Source organism: Triticum aestivum, chromosome 7A, assembly GCF_018294505.1.
Source record: "Triticum aestivum cultivar Chinese Spring chromosome 7A, IWGSC CS RefSeq v2.1, whole genome shotgun sequence".
In the NCBI taxonomy this organism is placed as follows: domain Eukaryota; kingdom Viridiplantae; phylum Streptophyta; class Magnoliopsida; order Poales; family Poaceae; genus Triticum; species Triticum aestivum.
In genome coordinates, this window is record NC_057812.1 from 177,994,232 (window position 1) to 178,012,412 (window position 18,181).

The 18,181-nt window shown below is 46.3% G+C and overlaps 2 protein-coding genes across 2 annotated transcripts; both read right to left on the reverse strand.

The window, feature by feature from the left end:
* Positions 1–7,870: 7,870 nt before the first annotated feature.
* Positions 7,871–9,384, reverse strand: LOC123154172 (protein NTM1-like 9). The gene has a single exon (XM_044572958.1). The coding sequence runs from the start codon at positions 9,295–9,297 to the stop codon at positions 7,939–7,941; it is 1,359 nt and encodes a 452-aa protein (XP_044428893.1). The 5' UTR covers positions 9,298–9,384; the 3' UTR covers positions 7,871–7,938.
* Positions 9,385–13,858: 4,474 nt separating this feature from the next.
* Positions 13,859–17,766, reverse strand: LOC123150357 (uncharacterized). The gene is made up of 7 exons (XM_044570224.1): positions 17,551–17,766; positions 17,388–17,468; positions 17,122–17,316; positions 16,424–16,594; positions 15,561–15,770; positions 15,353–15,441; positions 13,859–14,993 (listed from the first exon to the last, which is right to left on the reverse strand). The coding sequence occupies exons 1-7, from the start codon at positions 17,663–17,665 to the stop codon at positions 14,160–14,162; spliced, it is 1,695 nt and encodes a 564-aa protein (XP_044426159.1). The 5' UTR covers positions 17,666–17,766; the 3' UTR covers positions 13,859–14,159.
* Between the last annotated feature and the right edge of the window lie 415 nt (positions 17,767–18,181).

Sequence of the window (18,181 nt, forward strand, 5' to 3'; positions counted from 1 at the left end):
TAATGATAGTACCACTTTCTTGTGGCACTGCCACTTAGGTCATATTGGCGTAAGATGCATGAAGAAACTCCATGTCGATGGATGTTTGGAGTCACTTGATTTTAAATCGCTTGACACATGCGAGTCATGCCTCATGGGCAGGATGACTAAGACCCCGTTTTCAGGTACAATGAAACGGGCAAGTGACTTGTTGGAAATCATGCATGCTGATGCGTGTGATCCAATGGGAATTGAAGCATGCAGTGGATATCGCTATTTTCTCATCTTCACTAACGATTTGGGTAGATATAGGTATATCTACTTAATGAAGCACAAGTCTGAAACGTTTGAAAAGTTCAAGCGATTTCAGAGTGAAGTTAAGAATCATCATAAGAATAAGATCATGTTCGTACGATCTGATCAAAAGGGGATTTTCTGAGCTGTGAGTTTGGCAATCACTTAAGACATTGTGGAATTGTTTCACAGTTGAAGCCACCTGGAACACCACATGGTAATGGTGTGTCCAGACGTCGTAATAGAACCCTATGAGATATGGTGCGATCTATGATGTCTCTTACCAATCTACCGTTTTCATTTTGAGGTTATGTGTTAGAGACAGCTGCATTCACTTTAGATAGGACACCATCTAAGTCCGTTGAGACGACGTCGTATGAACATTGGTTTGGCGAGAAACCAAAGTTGTCATTTCTTAATGTTTGGGGCTGCGATGCTTAAGGCTTCAGCCGGAGAAGCTCGAACCCAAAGCGGACAAACACATCTTCATAGGATACCCAAAGGTGACAGTTGGGTATACCTTCTGTCTCAGATCTGAGGGCAAATTGTTTGTCGCTAAGAACGGGTCCTTTCTCGAGAAGGAGTTTCTCTCGAAAGAATTGAGTGGGAGGAAGATAGAACTTGATGAGGTTGTCAAACCTTTACTTCAACCAGAGAGTGATGCAACACAGAAAGATGTTTTCTGTGGCGCCTACGTCTGTTGAAGAGGAAGTTAATGATAGTGATCATGAAGCTTCGGATCAAGTTGCTATCGAACCTCGTAGGTCGACAAGGATATGTACTACTCCTGAGTGGTACGGTAATCCTGTCTTAGATATCATGTTGTTAGACAACAATGAACCTACGAGCTATGGATAAGCGATGGTGGACCCGTATTCCGACAAATGGTTAGAAGCTATGAAATCCGAGGTAATCAGAACAAAGTATGGACTTTGGTGGACTTGCCCGATGATCGGCAAGCCATTGAGATAAATGGATCTTTAAGAAGAAGACGGACGTGGGCGGTAATGTTACCGTCTATGAAGCTCGACTTGTGGGAAAGAGTCTTTTCACAAGTTCAAGGAGTTGACTACGATGAGAATTTCTCACCCGTAGCGATGCTTAAGTCCGTCGGAATCATGTTAGCATTAGCTGTATTTTTCGATTATGAAATCTAACAGATGGATGTCAAAGCAAGTTTTCTTACCAGTTTTCGTAAGAAAAAGTTGTATGTGATACAATAAAAGGTTTTATCGATCCTAAGGATGCTAAAAGGTATGCTGGCTCCAACGATCCTTCTATGGACTAGAGCAAGCATCTCGGAGTCGAAATATATGCTTTGATGGAGTGATCAAAGCTTTTAGGTTTATACAATGTTTGCTAGAAACTTGTATTTACAAGAAAGTGAGTGGGAGCACTACAACATTTCTGATAAGTATATGTGGATGACATATTGTTGATCCGAAATAATATAGAATTTCTGGGAAGCATAAACGGTTGTTTGAAGAGTGTTTTTCAAAGGAAGACCTGGATAAAGCTGCTTACATATTGGGCATCAAGATCTATAGAGATAGATCAAAACACCTGATGATACTTTCAAAGAACGCACACCTTGACATGTTTTTGAAGGAGTTCGAAATAGATCAGTCAAAGAAGGGGTTCTTACCTGAGTTGTAAGGTGTGAAGTTGAGTAAGACTCAAAGCTTGACCACGACAGAAGAAAGAGGAAGGACGAAGGTCGTCCCCTATGCTTTTGTCATAGGCTCTATACGGTATGCCATGCTGAAGTACCGCACCTGATGTGTGCCTTGCCACATGTCTGGCAAGAGGATACAAAGGTGATCTAGGAGAGGATCACCAGATAGGGTCGAAATTATCCTTAGAGGAATAAGGAAATGTTTCTCGGTTATGGAGATGATAAAGAGTTCAACGTAAAGAGTTACGTCGAGGCAAGCTTAACACCTATCCGGATAGCTCTGAGTAGAGATATTGGATACGTATAATGGAGCAACAATTTGGAATAGCTCCAAGTGGAACGTGTAGCAGCATCTACGATATGACATAAAGTTTTGCGAAATACACAGGGATCTGAATATGGCAAGACCCGCTGACTACAACCTCTCTCACAAGCATAACATGATCAAACCCAGAACTCTTTGAGTGTTTATCACATAGTGATGTGAACTAGATCATTGAGTCTAGTAGACTCTTGGATGTTGGCCACATGGCGATGTGACCTGTGAGTGTTAATCACATGGCGATGTGAACTAGATTATTGACTCTAGTGCAAGTGGGAGACTGTTGGAAATATGCCCTAGAGGCAATAATAAATTGGTTATTATTATATTTCCTTGTTCATGATAATCGTTTGTTATCCATGCTAGAATTGTATTGATAGGAAATTCAGATACATGTGTGGATACATAGACAACACCATATCCCTAGTAAGCCTCTAGTTGACTAGCTCGTTGATCAATAGATGGTTACGGTTTCCTGACCATGGGCATTGGATGTCGTTGATAATGGGATCACATCATTAGGAGAATGATGTGATGGACAAGACCCAATCCTAAGCCTAGCACAAGATCGTGTAGTTCGTATGCTAAAGCTTTTCTAATGTCAAGTATCATTTCCTTAGACCATGAGATTGTGCAACTCCCGGATACCGTAGGAGTGCTTTGAGTGTGCCAAACGTCACAACATAACTGGGTGGCTATAAAGGTTCACTACAGGTATCTCCGAAAGTGTCTGTTGGGTTGGCACGAATCAAGACTGGGATTTGTCACTCCGTGTAAACGGAGAGGTATCTCTGGGCCCACTCGGTAGGACATCATCATAATATGCACAATGTGACCAAGGATTTGATCACGGGATGATGTGTTACGGAACGAGTAAAGAGACTTGCCGGTAACGAGATTGAACAAGGTATCGGGATACCGACGATCGAATCTCGGGCAAGTATCGTACCGCTAGACAAAGGGAATTGTATACGGGATTGATTGAATCCTTGACATCGTGGTTCATCCGATGAGATCATCGTGGAACATGTAGGAGTCAACATGGGTACCCAGATCCCACTGTTGGTTATTGACCAGAGAGTTGTCCCGGCCATGTCTGCATGACTCCCGAAACCGTAGGGTCTACACACTTAAGGTTCGATGACGCTAGGGTTATAGGGAAAGTATGTACGTGGTCATCGAATGTTGTTCGGAGTCCCGGATGAGATCCCGGACGTCACGAGGAGTTCCGAGATGGTCCGGAGGTAAAGATTTATATATGGGAAGTCATCATACGGTCACCGGAATAATTCGGGGGTTACCGGTATTGTACCGGGACCACCAGAGGGGTTCCGGGGGTCCACCGGGAGGGTCCACCTGCCCCGGAGGGCCCTATGGGCTGTGTGTGGAGAGGGACCAGCCCCTTAGTGGGCTGGGCGCCTTCCTCCCTAAGGCCCATGTGCCTAGGGTTTGGGGGAACCCTAAAGGGGGGGCGCCCCCTTGCCTTGGGGGGCAAGGCAACCCCCCTGGCCACCGCCCCCTCCTCAGATTGGATCTGAGGGGGCCGGCCCCCCTCTCCCTTGCCCCTATATATATGTGAGGGGTGGGAGGGCAGCCGCACCCAAGTTCTGGCGCAGCCCTTCCCCTCTCCCAAGTCCTCCTCTTCTCCCGCGGTGCTTGGCGAAGCCCTGCAGGATTGCCACGCTCCTCCTTCACCACCATGTCGTCGTGCTGCTGCTGGATGGAGACTTCCCAACCTCTCCTTCTCCCCTTGCTGGATCAAGGCGTAGGAGACGTCACCGGGCTGCACGTGTGTTGAACGCGGAGGCGCCGTGGTTCGGCGCTTAGATCGGAATCAACCGCGATCTGAATCGCTACGAGTACGACTCCTTCATCCGCGTTCTTGCAACGCTTCCGCTTAGCGATCTACAAGGGTATGTAGATGCACTCTCCTTCCCCTCGTTGCTAGATTACTCCATAGATTGATCTTGGTGATGCGTAGAAAATTTTAAATTTCTGCTACGATCCCCAACAGCGGTTGCCCCGCAGATCTCCGTAGCGACCGCCATTGGTGACTTAGGGCGGCTTGCGTTCCGGAGACCTTTTGGACCGGCTGAGAATGCAGACTGGCAGGAGTTTCTTGACTGTATTGCACTCCATGAGCCTGATCTCGTGACAGACGATGACCGCGCCAGCTGGCACCTCGAGCCGTCTGGGCAATTCTCCACCAAATCACTCTACCGGGCCATCGCCCCCTCGCTCGGCCATGAGGCGCTCTCCTCCATTTGGGAGATTCGCCTTCCCCTAAAAATTAGGATCTTCTTGTGGCAATGGATTCGCGACCGCCTCCCATCTGGCGTAGAGGTTCGGAAGCGCAATGGCCCTAGTGATGGGCGTTGCCCGCTCTGTGGGCCTGAAGAAGATTCGAACCATATCTTTTTCACCTACGTGTCCGCGTAGTTCCTATGGAGCTGTTTCCACGAGATTATGGGTGGAAGCTGGGACCATAACAACTTCCCTGCTCTCTTTCTTTGCCGAACTCCAGGCGATCCCCCCCCCCCCCGTGTTGCGCCACATTAGGTGCCTGGCCATTGGGGTTCTTGCCTGGACGTTGTGGGCTGTTAGGAATAAACTTGTGATTCAGCGTATTCCTCTTCGTCGTGCTACTGACGCTTTGTTCAAATGGTTTGGTTATTTGCAGCTTTGGCGGCCGCTTAGCCGCCCCAGGGAGAGAGACGCCATCACCTCCATCATCACCCAGCTTCGCGCGATGGCTCTCCGGTTGGCTCCACCGCTTCCCCCGCCACCACCAGAACCAGATTAGTTTGTCGTCTTCTCGCCGCCGCCACCGCCGTCTAGGGGCGTTTCGTTGTGTGTCTGTGTTGGGTTTGTTATGCTGTGCCCACAGCGAAACTTGGGTCTGTGTGTGTTGGTCTGTGTGTGAGTGCTGGACCTTGTCTGTGGTGGCGTTGTGTTGGTGTGTTGTGTGTTCTCTTGTTACCTGATACTCTGTGCTTGGTGGTTGCTTTATTTATAAAGCAGGGCGAAAGCCTTTTTCGGTAAGCTCTACTTCGATGCCAATAAATTTATAACTGGAAAAGTAGGAACATTAAATCATATACTCTAAAACATATTGCAGAAACCGAAGCGTGAAGCACACTTCCTTGAAATTTGAACACAAGTGAACATTCATTTCTGTTGAGCCTACTATTTATCTACAGGGGAGCATGGATAAGAAAAGACAGAAATTTAGAAAATGTATGCAAATTCACATATATTTTTCTAAAATCCCATGGAAATGTGTTGGTCCACTGGTCTATCAGGACGGTGTATTCTCATATTCCAGGGAATATGAAATTCATACAAAAATAAAACTTGGGACATAGATGGGGCCTGTCTTTAAGGCAAAGCAAGTAACTAATCAAGAAAGAAGCTTTGGACATTCCATTTTCCTGGAGTAAACATTGCAAAGTTCCCAGCTAGTACTTAGTATCTGACAATGGGACAACAAATTAGCAGACTGCACAAGCACCAACTTACATGTATGAGGCTCTATTAAGTAAACATGATTGAAGGTTATTTACCTGTGCTCGACCAAGTTAGAGACAGTTTTAGTCTCAGTCACCTTAAATAAATTTGTATGGAATTCTCTGTAGATATCTGAGAAGTGTTTATTTGCTGAAATAGGTTAAGCGGTTTAAAAGCTATGAACAGAACAACAAGCGACTCAGTAACTCAATTAAAGTTTCAGCTAAACTTAGAACTGGTTATTTAGGTTTTTGCTTGAGGAAAATATTAATTTATTCATGAAATAGAGATTTAACCTTTTTTGCATGTAAGCTGATATAACTTTTATGTACTGCAGGCAGTTTATTTAAATCCACAAAACAGTCCCTTCAGTAGGTTAATGATGAAAGTTTTTTGCGGGTATTTCAATGATGAAAATTAATGACTAATTATGGTGCAAAATATCAACGTCCCTTCACTCTTTTGAACTGCAGGGCGTAATTTTCCCATCCAAGTTCAAATTTGAAAATGTGGGTTATGTTAAAACACAATAAGGTTTTGTTTGTGTCCAAACGTACTTTTTTATGATTGTACTTCTGAATCCCTGTATGAAAACCTTGCTCCACTTGCTACTTTGTCAGGCCCGAATGGGTTGAGGCGCTAGCAATCGATCAAATCAAGAGATCAAATGAGGAAATCAGGCCTGAATCTGGATGTATTACTATAAAAGAGGAACTATAGTGTGTATAGTGTATGTGTGTTCATAGCCAGATAGGCAAACTTGGAGAATAAGCATGAATGAATAGCCAGCCACAACCCGGCTGTTAAGTAGGTGTGCTGTCCCCGGCAACGGAGTGAAACGGAACAGTTACTACGCGGTAACGCTACAGTTGGGATTGGATGACTCGCGCGTTTTGTCTGAATCTTCAACAGTTAACTGAAGAAAGCTACACTGCTTCAGTAGGCGTGATACACTTACACGTAGGCCTTTCATATTATAAGACGGCATTGCCATTGCGGTTATTTAAGATCTTCGCGTATAGCTTTTGGATCAAAGTCAAGCATTTCATATCGCCTTCATGTATACCAGTAAAAAATACAACTAAATCATGGGATTCATGCATAAAGAAAGTCCGGAACTGTCAGAAAAGTTCAGACTTAAATGATCGACAAGTACAGAGTTTGCACTAAAAAGACAACTACTACATTGGCAATGTAAACTATTATCATTTGTACTGTAAAAAAGGTTAGAGAGAAAAGTTAATAAAGATGGGTCACATAAACCTGTTCAGATCACTCCCTCTCCAACATTGGTAATGCTCACTAGATCTTTATAAACCTGGGTACTTGTTTGAGGTAAAATAACAAAAGGGAATTCAGAAAGGAGTTCAAAACATATAACATTGGAGGGTTAGGCTCAATTTAGTCTCATGTTCTTCCTGTACATGTGTGAATTAAGGAGTAGCAAGCACAGGAACAACAAAATTCAGAGATGCCAGAAAATCAAGGCGTAAATTACACAGAACTATGGAGCTAAAATGCAACTATTTTAGATCAAGGCACTGTTAAGAAACATAACATAGTTCAGTAAGTCATGAGCATAAATACTGCAGAATTTAGAGACCACTTAGATACTGTAAAATTCAGTTAGCTTGTAGAGACAAATTGCACTTAGATTTCAAGGAAAAATATGACTACTCCACACTGTAAATCATCAACATTGACACTGTAATAACTGTTTACTCCATACTGTAAATAGACAGAACAATTTTTTTTTGCCACAACTTGAATCTGCTCTGCAACTTATGAACTTGCAGTTGTTCTGCAGATTATCAAGATCAGTGAAACAGTTTTGATTTACAAACGTAGTTACTCCTACTACTTACCTACGGTTGCCCAGATCATAGCTGCTTATCTGAGCCTAATAAAACAAAAAATAAGAGCAGTTTTAACATGGTCCATCACAGGAAACAGAGCCGAAGAAGTACTGGTGCAGGAGCGAGTGCAAGGTTCAGAAAATCCATCACGGGAGCAAGAAGAACAACAACAGTTTTACTAGCTTGCATGAACAAGTGGAGCAAATTGCTCAGAGGTACATCCGTGGCGATCGTACATGGACGAACTAATACATCAGCCAGTGAGTATCCTCGTATACACTTTGAAAAGAGGTTCAACATCGGATTTAATAGACACTTGCAGGCGAGAAGAAGTTGCTGTGCCCTCCAGCGTGAAGATTGGCCGCGGCATTGCACCTCTTCTCCTTCTCGAGCGCCTCTTCGGCCTTCCACGCTTCTTCAAATGGATCGAAGGAGCACGGCCGCGGTTTGGACAAGTGGTCCTGTCCCTGTAGCGATGGAGCGTCAAGATCCGACGCAGCATTGTACCTCTTCTCATTGTCAGCATCATGGAAGGCAGGGTTGTGCATGGCCCGATCCTCTGATCTCCACATTGGGTAAGGGTCATCGGACTGCAGCATGCCCTCCAGCACGCCTTGGTCCAAGGCATCCAGGTACAGAGGTTCCTGTTGGCCCATCTCCATGCCAGTGTTGGCTACAGTGATCGGCTCAAGTTCAATTGGGTCGTCTTCCATCATTCTCATTAGTTCTTCAAGATCAAAACCATCTGCCTCGATATCAAAACCATCTGCCTCCCCATCCGGCAAATTGGAAATAGGCTCCAATGGCTCAAAGACATCCTCTTCAGATGAGCTCCTTGCAATGCTTGAGCCAGCCTCGGGAACAATCTGTTGTTGGCTGTAATGCTTGACAGACTCCAGCACATGTGACCGGGAGGAAATCTCAGGAGCTTGAGCAACGTCAGAGTGGTTGGATACTGTAGTGGACTCGGATGATGCTCTGGCTACCTCATCATACATCAAGAACGACGGTGTGGCAGGTGCCGGGACCGGGACGGCACCGCGCATCCTCTTCTCCGGGCGCGGCGGATGAGGATCGGCGGCGGCGGCGGGCGCTGGCCTCTTCTGCGCGTGCGTGCACGGGGTCACAGCCTCTGGTTGCTGTTGCTGAAGCTTGTACGCGGCCGATTCCTGGCGGGCCGCGTCAGGAGCATGCTGAGCCAAGTGCATTCTGCAGAACACCTTGACCCCGTCGCTGACGGTGGCCTCCGGCAGCAGGCATCGGTATTCCTCCATGACCCAGCCAGTGGACTTTCCCTTCTTCTTGAAAGACAGGTTCTTGACCTCGCCCACCTTGACTCCCGCGTGGCAAATCTCGGTGGTCTTCTGGATGGTCCAGGTGCCGGTGCCGGCGCCGCGCACGCTCTGGAGCTTGCTCCCGTTCTTGCTCTTGCACGTGGTGAAGAAGAACCGGTCGCCGCTGCTCACGGCCTGCGGCACGGGCGCGTACCGGGCGGCCAGATCCTTGGGCTCGCAGCCGGAGATTTCGACGCGGTGGATGAGCTTGTCGGCGGCATGCAGCGTCTCGCCGGAGAGGAGGCGTGGCAGGTAGTAGGTGACGGCGTCCACTTCCGTAGGGCTCAGCCGGTAGTGGTGGAAGACGTCGTCGACGTCGAGCCCCTCCATCCCGGCCGGCGGCTGCCCGATCTGCCGCTAGGGTTCAAGCTACGAAAGGGCGGGCGGGCGACTGGGATTTGGGAGAGGTTTGTCTACGGGATCGGGAAGGTGTTGTGGTACGCGCGGTTGGTCTGTGCTGGTATTTAAAGACGCTGCACTACGCGATGGAGGACGCGTCCAATTTCCTTATCTGAATCCGACTATGTGTCCAGTTCAGTTTCCCGTCAGTTATCTGAAACTTGGCGTTCCCGTTTGCTTTCATTTTCTGAAAATTTGCGTCAATCCGATCATGATGCGGTGCTGAAAATGTAGAGGATAGATTCCGTGCTGATTGTGATTCTTGATTTTGGGTAGTACTACAAGTCCTATTCTTTTCCGGGTCCATTTATTTGAATCATACCCTCGGACCTTAGTCGGATCCATTTCTTTTCATCCATGCGTGATGCGTCCTCCCACGAGGAGGATGACCGGACGCAATGAAACTCTTAGCCTGGAATTGTCGGGGACTTGAGAATGCCCCGGCGATTCGTGCTTTGCTGGATGTCCAGCGAAGATGCAACCCCGAGGTGCTGTTTTTGTCGGAGACGCGCCTTGATTCGGCTGAATGTCTGCGTGGAAGGCTCAGGATGGACCAAAAATTAGTATGTCCGGGTGATGGGAGGAAAGGAGGTTTAATTTATTGCTTTTTTGGAATAATAATGTAAAGGTTCATAGGCTTGCTTTAGATCCTATATGTTCATTGATGTTAAAATTGAAGGAAATAATAATGAGTTTTGGCGCTTGACTGGGATGTATGGGGAATTCAGATGGGAAAATAAACATCTGACATGGAATCGTATGCGTCAACTGTACCAAAATAATACCTTGTCGTGGCTACTGATTGGTGACTTGAATGAGATACAATATCTTCATGAAAAGGAGGGAGGTAATCCAAGACCAATCCAGTACATGCAGGCATTCCAACAAGCAATAGATGATTGTGAATTGCATGATATCGGCCATACAGGAGACACTTTCACATGGTATCGTGGAAGGATAAGAGAGAGACTGGACAGAGGTTTGGCGAACGAGGCATGGTCTGCTATGCTTCCAGATGCATCATTAGAGAACATGGACTACAACCATTCAGATCACCGCCCGCTGTGTGCGGATACTGAATACTATGCTCAAGGAAATACGGCTGGACAGACTGTACATTCGAGACGATTTGAAGCAAAGATGGTTGCGAGAGGAGAGCTTCCATGAAACAGTCATGCAGGCTTGGGAGAAAGTAGGTTCTGATCCCAGTTGTGGAAGCATCTATAAAAAATTAAATAAAATGCATGACCAATTTCATGATTGGGACCAACGAGTCCTTAAAAAACCGAAGAAAAGGTTACGTAAGGCACAGAGGGAGTTTGAGAAAATCATGGCTGGACCGTTGAATGACGATAATGAAACTAAGAGAAAAGAGCTGGCGGAATTGATTGAGTTTCTGCTGGAAATTGAGGAAATAGAAATGAGGCAAAAATCTCGAGCAACCTGGCTAAAAAGTGGTGACCGTAATACTGCGTTTTTTCAGGCTTTTGCGTCTGCTAGGAGAAAAAAGAATTATGTGAAGAAGTTGAAGGATGATGGTGGTAACTGGATGGAAGGCATGCCGGAGCTTAATTCCCATATACAGAATTACTTCTCTCATTTATTCACATCTGAGGTGCAGCAGACAAATCCAAATGTTTTGAAGAAAGTACAACACAAAGTCACCGATCAGATGAATAACTTTTTGATGGCTCCTTTCTCGGCTGAGGATGTTAAAAAAACGGTGTTTAGTATTGGTGATTTAAAGGCACCAGGGCCAGATGGACTACATGCAGTTTTTTTCAAAAAATATTGGCACATATTAGGGGATGAGGTCACCCAGGAGGTATTGGCAGCCATTAATACAAGACAAATTCCGAGTGAATGGAATGACACAACGATAGTCATGATTCCCAAGATTGACAACCCTGAATTGGTAACCCAATTTCGTCCTATAAGTCTTTGTAATGTTCTTTACAAGATTATCTCGAAAATGCTAGCTTTGCGTTTAAATTTTTTTTTGCCTGGGATAATTTCCCCTATGCAAAGTGCTTTCGTGCCTGGTAGGATGATCACTGATAATATCCTTATAGCATATGAATGTGTTCATAAAATAAAGAACACTAGATCTGGCAGGACAGGATTATGTGCAGTTAAATTGGACATGCACAAAGCATATGACAGAGTGGAGTGGTCCTTTTTGCATGATATGATGGTGAAATTGGGATTCCATGAACAATGGATCCAACTGATGATGGCATGCATCAGCACTGTTAATTATAAAGTGAGGTTCAATTCCCAGGAGACGGATGTGTTTACTCCGAGTAGGGGGATTAGGCAGGGGGATCCCCTATCCCCGTATCTTTTTCTCTTGTGTGCAGAGGGTCTTTCTAGTCTATTGCAGTTTGAAGAAGCTGGTGGCATTGAGGGGATTAGAGTGTGCAGAAGTGCACCATCAGTATCACCCCTTTTATTCGCTGATGATTCTCTAATTCTCATGAAGGCAAACATTTTAAATGCAGCTTCCTTACAGCATGTACTAGAAGCCTACTATGAAAGCTCAAGACAAATGGTGAGTTTGGCTAAATCCAGTGTGTTTTTCAGTCCTAACACTCCAGTTGTTTCTAGAACAGAAGTTTGTCAGGAGTTACATATTGACACTGAAGCCCTATCAGATAAATACTTGGGACTCTCGGCTATGGTTGGGGCTGACAGGAGTGATTGCTTCAGACACTTCTATGACAGAATTAAGGAGAAATTGAAAGGGTGGATGGAAAAGCAATTATCGATTGGAGGTAAAGAGATTCTACTCAAGTCAGTAGCTGAGGCCATACCAGTTTTTGCTATGTCTGTTTTTAGCTTGCCCAAAAGCCTTTGTAAGGATATTACAGATTTGATTGCACAATTTTGGTGGGGAGATGATGAAGAACACAAAAGAATGCATTGGTATACTTGGTGGAAACTTTGTTACCCTAAATGCGAGGGGGGCATGGGGTTTCGAGACCTCTATTCGTTCAACCTTGCGATGCTCTCGAAGCAATGTTGGCGGTTGATTACTAACCCGTAGTCCTTGTGTGCATGAGTTCTGAAAGCTAAATATTTCTCCAATGGAAGTTTACTTGAAGCTACCTTGAAGAGTGGTGCGTCATTTACATGGCAAAGCATAATGAAGGGCCTAGAAACTTTTAAGTTGGGGTACATATGGAGGATAGGGGACTGGCGCAAATGTTAACATTTGAAGGGACCCCTGGATCCCATCGAGTGAGGACCGGAAAGTGATCACAAGGCGTGGACAAACTGTGTTATCCTCGGTCAATGATCTTATTGATCCAACTTCAGGAGAGTGGGATGAGGATTTGATCAAAAGCATATTAAACACAATAGATGTTCGAAGGATACTACAAATTCCGCTGAATTATGGATCGTTTGACGACTTCATTGCATGGAATCCGGATCATAGAGGTTACTTTACAGTAAAATCTGCATATCAGATACAATGGACTAAAACTTTTCATGCCCGTGCAAATGTATTGGCTCGGCCCGGGGGGTCAAATACACCAAAAATATGGAGTACAATGTGGAAGATCAAAGTTCCACGGAAGGTTCAGATTTTTTGTTGGCGCATTCTTCATGGAATTATCCCGCTAAAGTCAATCTTGACTAATAGGCACATTGGTTCAGATGGGGCATGTCCAATCTGCCATCAAGATGCAGAGGACATTCGACACCTCTTGTTTGATTGTGATCACGCAAAAGAGCTCTGGAGTGACCTGGGCATTGCAGATTTGATGGAAGAGGCAAAGGAAATAGATAAATCTGGGTCCGTGATCATGGAGCACCTCCTTTTGATGCAAAATAAGCCACTGCCAATTAAACCAAATTTGAACATCAAGCAAGTATTTGTGGTGGGCTGTTGGTTCTTACGGTGGATTAGACGTCAACACACACATGATGGTAACCCTTCACCCCCCATGTAATGGCATATGTCAGTCTTGGCAATTACAAACAATTTTCAGGAAGTTAATTATAAACCGAGTGGAGACATGGAAAGGAGGTGGGTTAAACCTGGCCCTAGGTCTATGAAATTGAATGTTGATGTAGCTTTCTTTGCTGACGAGGGATCAGGAGCAACATCAGCGATTATCCGAGATGAAAAAGGTAATTTCCTTGCCGCTCAGTGCAAAGTTATTGATCATGCGGCAGATGCTATTACCACTGAAGCTTTGGCAATGCGTGATGGTCTAATACTCGCAAACTCTCTCGGATGTGGATGTTGCTTCTTCTATCGGGAAGGTTGTCTGTATGCATTGTTATCGCTCGTGTAACAAAGCGACTCATGTGCTAGCTAATTTCAATTATTGTAATAAGATTTCTTCTAGTTGGACAGTCTTTTTTTAGGGAAGTCAGAATGGAGTCAAGTGGCCTGGAACTGGTACTTGGTAGTCACCCAGCCATGCTAGGAATGTATCACCAAGACCAGTCAAGCCCATACCATACTACTCACCAGAGCAGCTGAGACTTGAGTGCTATACATACATAAAGAAGGCCAGAAATCTGTGATCACCATTCATCAGTGTACAATACCAAAACCCCAGCTTTCCCATTGCACAATCTAAGCAAGGCATGAGACTACCAATTTCTACTTCCTCTTTTCCTCCCGTTGCATTACATTCCTTGAGCCCTCGAGGAACCAAGAAGACAAGGGACTTAAGAACTAGCGGTAAATCTAACCGACCATGTACTACTGACAAAAAGCAAAAGAGCAATAGAAACGAAGAAGGACAATGTAAATGGAAGGGTGGATCGTCAGTCAGTCAGTAGTTGTTGCTGTTGTAGCCGATGTAGTTGTTGCGGTAGCGCATCCCGTACTGCTCGTAGAAGGTGTCGCCGTAGTTCACCGCCTTGATCTCCACCATGCGCCGCTTGCTGTCCACCTCCTGCACCGCGCCGAACACCACCTCGTTCGTCGTCTCGCAGCTCTGCTCGTAGAACGTCTGCGGCCCGGAGGAGTACTGCCTGTGCTGCTGCAGCTGGTACATCTGCTGCTCCGGCTGCCGCCTCTGCTGGTGCTGGTGCTGCTGCAGGTGGTACGCCTGCTGCTCCGGCGGCTGCCTGTGCTGCTGCTGCTGCCGGTACACCTGCTGCTCCAGCTGCTGTCTGTGCTGCTGCTGTTGCTGGTGGTGGGGATACACTTGCTGCTGATGATGAGGGCCGCGTGCATCCCAGCCGCCGAGATAGGGCTGCCCGTGCCGGACGTGGTGAGCCTTCTCAGGCTCCGTCGTCACAAAGCCGTAGTTCTTCTGAGGGGTTGGCCCTCTCGAGTCCAGCGGCGGAGGCGTCTCCTCGTGCGGGATGGCGTAGCTTTCTTGCACTGGCCAATGGCTACCTCTTGGCTGCTGGTGGTGCTGATGGTGCTGTCTTGCCGGGCGCTTCTTTCGGGAGAACATGTCTGCCACGGATGATTTTGCTCCTCCCATGAGCTTGCCCACTGAGGTGAAGAATCCCTCTTCAGCTTCATGTTTCCCAGCTTCGTCTTCATTCGGGATCAGCGGCGGGCGAAACGAAGGCTTGAATGGCTGCTGGTATGGTTGGTATGGCTGATACGGAGGGATGCTTGCATTGCTTGGTCTTGGAGGCATCTGAGGTTCCTGCATGGTTGAAATTTCAGTTGCCAAGAAGGTCACTGTAAATTTGCTGCATAAAATAAGTAGTTTTGAAGAATATGCATGGACTCCGTCTTTTACTTTAGTAATGATCTAGCTAGGCTCGCTCTTGAGGGTTAATAAAGTGAATTCATAGCACCACTGATGAATGAGTGAACAGGCTGTGGCAAAAGGACGATGGACGCCACATCTACGTGACCCAAGGCTGACTGTAACGTATTCATGAGACCTGTAGAAACATGGTCCAGTATAGGCCCTGCCCTAGTTACCATTACCAACCCTTGCTGCCAGCAAGTGTGCATGATGTTTTCCTCAGAATAACAAAAACAGTTCGGCAAAATTACCTCTGTTGCTGAGACCATTCCTAAAACACGGCGCTGGAGCAACGCAAGCATGTAACCAAAGAAACCAGCAGCAAAAAGCAAGGCAACACCTGTAAGCATTTAAACTGAAGTAATTAGTGATTGTGGTTTTAGTGGAACTTCCTTGTGAGCAGCGAATTCATGATAGTATGGCTTCAGACAAGAACAGTACTCTGTGGTGAAATAGTACCTAGAGGGAAACCAGCTTCATCCTGATATTCACAGTCATCAGGCTGGAGTGGGATCTCCCGAATTGCTTGGTTTCCTCTGTCAATGACCAAGAGGGAGCAGCTACTGCTGATATAGCGGATTTCAAAATCGGTTGAAAATTTTGCATCGTCGCTGGGTCCATCCATGTGCCCACCTCTCATTGATTTCCCCCCAGCAATGGTTGTGACCCCTACACATTATTGCTCACCCTGTCATGAGTCTCTTCATTACCACTTACAAATTCATAACGAGTTCAGGACATTTATTCTAGATGTTCCCTGAAGCCCCACAAAAAAAATTTATCTGCAGCCAAACTGAATAAAGCCCAAAGATCTGTACATAAAAACAATTTGAAAAGTAGAAACTGTGAAGTTAAAATGGCTGGGCAAACTCGAAGCAATCATATCAATGACATAGGATATTTAATGTAAAAATATATAGATGCTTTGCGCATAAAACTCCTTTGTTTAATTCAACACACTCAAAACACATACAATCTGAATGATCAATTATGTATCACGGACTACTGATTTCTCCCACAGCTTTTCAATATCATGAAATTTTAAGAATGGGATAATCTATAATCTAAATTATAACTATGTAATTCAACTACCCATAATTAGATTTTAGATACATTACATGTTATAACATTTAAGCCTGTGTGTTTGATCTCCGCATCCACTCTTACAGCTTAACTTATCCCAAATGCAACTTTTGGACACAAGTGCTAAGAAAAAGTACCACAGAAGCTCAATCAAAAACAAAGAGCAAACATGGGATGCTAGGGACCATACATTACAAATATAATGTGAACAGACCCTACAATAAGACATTTTAGCTTACCTGTATCACTGATCTTTCTTATTGCCATGTTCATAGCGTCTGCAACATAAATGTTGCCCCTGTCATCAACTGTAAATCCCTTAGGGTGGTTCAGCTTGGCCTCTCGGAGCCTCCCATCAACATGACCAGATAATCCTTCAAGCGAACCAGCGACAAGCTTCGGCCTGCTATCTGCATGGTTTGAACCATTTTCAAGAGATGCAAGGGAAATAGTATATGAGCTGAACAGTAGCTACTATAGAGAAAAGACGCGACTTCATCACTTTAGAACAGAATATACCAAAGTTGGAATCACAGATCTTCACATCAGACATGGAAGATTTTGATAATAATTGTGGCCGACAATTCATACTATATTTCGCTACAAAACTTTCAGGCAAATACTTGTCGTGTGTCTTCAACTTCTGAACAAGGGAAGTGAAAGTGACCAGGCTCGTAACACATCACTATCTCATCAGGAACTCATAATTGCAAACTAGTACGTATAAACTAACAAACATATCTCAATCAAGAAACATGCCTGACCAAAGCCCTCAAAATTTAGCATGCAACCATCACACATCACCCCTGACCAACCACCCAAACTTAGTTAACAGACATATTTAGTAGAAACCCATGATGACTGAGCACTACCAAGATGACAGCAAAACCTGAAAAAGGACATCAAGAAGCAGTTGGGAGTATGGGGGCATGCTCACATCGGGACAGCGGCAGCTGGACCCTGTAGAGGTTGCTGTTCATGGAGTCGAGCAGGAGCAGGTCGCCGGCGGGGGTGAGCTCGACGGAGTGCGGCTCGATCCCCAGATTGCTGCCGTCGAACACCGTCTCCACCGCGTACCCGCCCTCGTACTTCACCATCGACCTCCCGGACGCCGCCGCCGCCGCCGCCGTCGCTGCCGACAGAAAGATTCCGTTTATAAGAAACCGAAACGCGGAAACCCCGGGAAAGAAACGCACCGATTACCCGTCCTGGCGGTCGATTTGAGCGACCAGAGCTTCTTGGCCACCGCCGTCGCCGTGCTGGTCAGGAGCCCGCCCAGAACCTCTGCCGCCGGCGGGCACCAATCAGTCAGCCGCAAGAAAACCAAAGCAAAAAACTTGAAAAACCAAGAACCGAGCTCGCTCACTTGCGGGGTACGAGGACGCGGCCGACGCGGAGACGGGGGCGCCGAGCAGGAGGGCGGCGACGAGGAGCGCCGCCACGCCCCTCGCGCCCGCCGCCGACGCCGCACTGGCGTCCATCGCGTGCTCCTCTCGTGGAGCAAAGAGCCAAGAAGCGGGCAGAGCTGGCAGGGGAGATGGGGGAGGTGGGGGGCTAGGGGGGATGTGAGGAGGGGGAGGGGGAGGAGGCGGCCATTTGAGGACAGGTAAAGAAGGTTGAGAAAACACCAAAGGATCCAGACCTCTTTTGGGGGGACCTGCACTTCTCGCTCTCCGCCAAAAAAAGGCAAGAAAAGAAGAGGGGCAGAGATCAGAGGCCGAGGGAGAGAGAGTGGAAGTGGAAGAGACAACAGTGTGGTGGTGGTGGAGGTGGTGGTGGAGCTCGCTGCTGTGCTATGGCTGCCGCCTCTGGTATTGCTGGTACACTGTTTTTTTTTTTTTTGAGACAATGCTGGTACACTGCTGCTCGCTCGTCTTGTTGCCTTTCTTTTGGGTTTCTATGTTTCGGGCCCTGGAGCATTTCCATCCAAGCTCAAACAGGCCCAACCCTGGACTAGCCTGGGCATGTGTTGGGTCGGGCTGTGAACCCAAAGCCTG

Coding starts and splice junctions, on each gene's coding strand:
- LOC123154172 (XM_044572958.1), bottom strand. CDS start 9,297: ATGGAGGGGCTCGACGTCGACGACGTCTTCCACCACTACCGGCTGAGC.
- LOC123150357 (XM_044570224.1), bottom strand. CDS start 17,665: ATGGACGCCAGTGCGGCGTCGGCGGCGGGCGCGAGGGGCGTGGCGGCG. Junction 17,469..17,550: donor CGCGTCCTCGTACCCCGCAA/GTGAGCGAGCTC, acceptor CGCCGGCGGCAG/AGGTTCTGGGCGGGCTCCTG. Junction 15,442..15,560: donor TGAAGCTGGTTTCCCTCTAG/GTACTATTTCAC, acceptor AAATGCTTACAG/GTGTTGCCTTGCTTTTTGCT.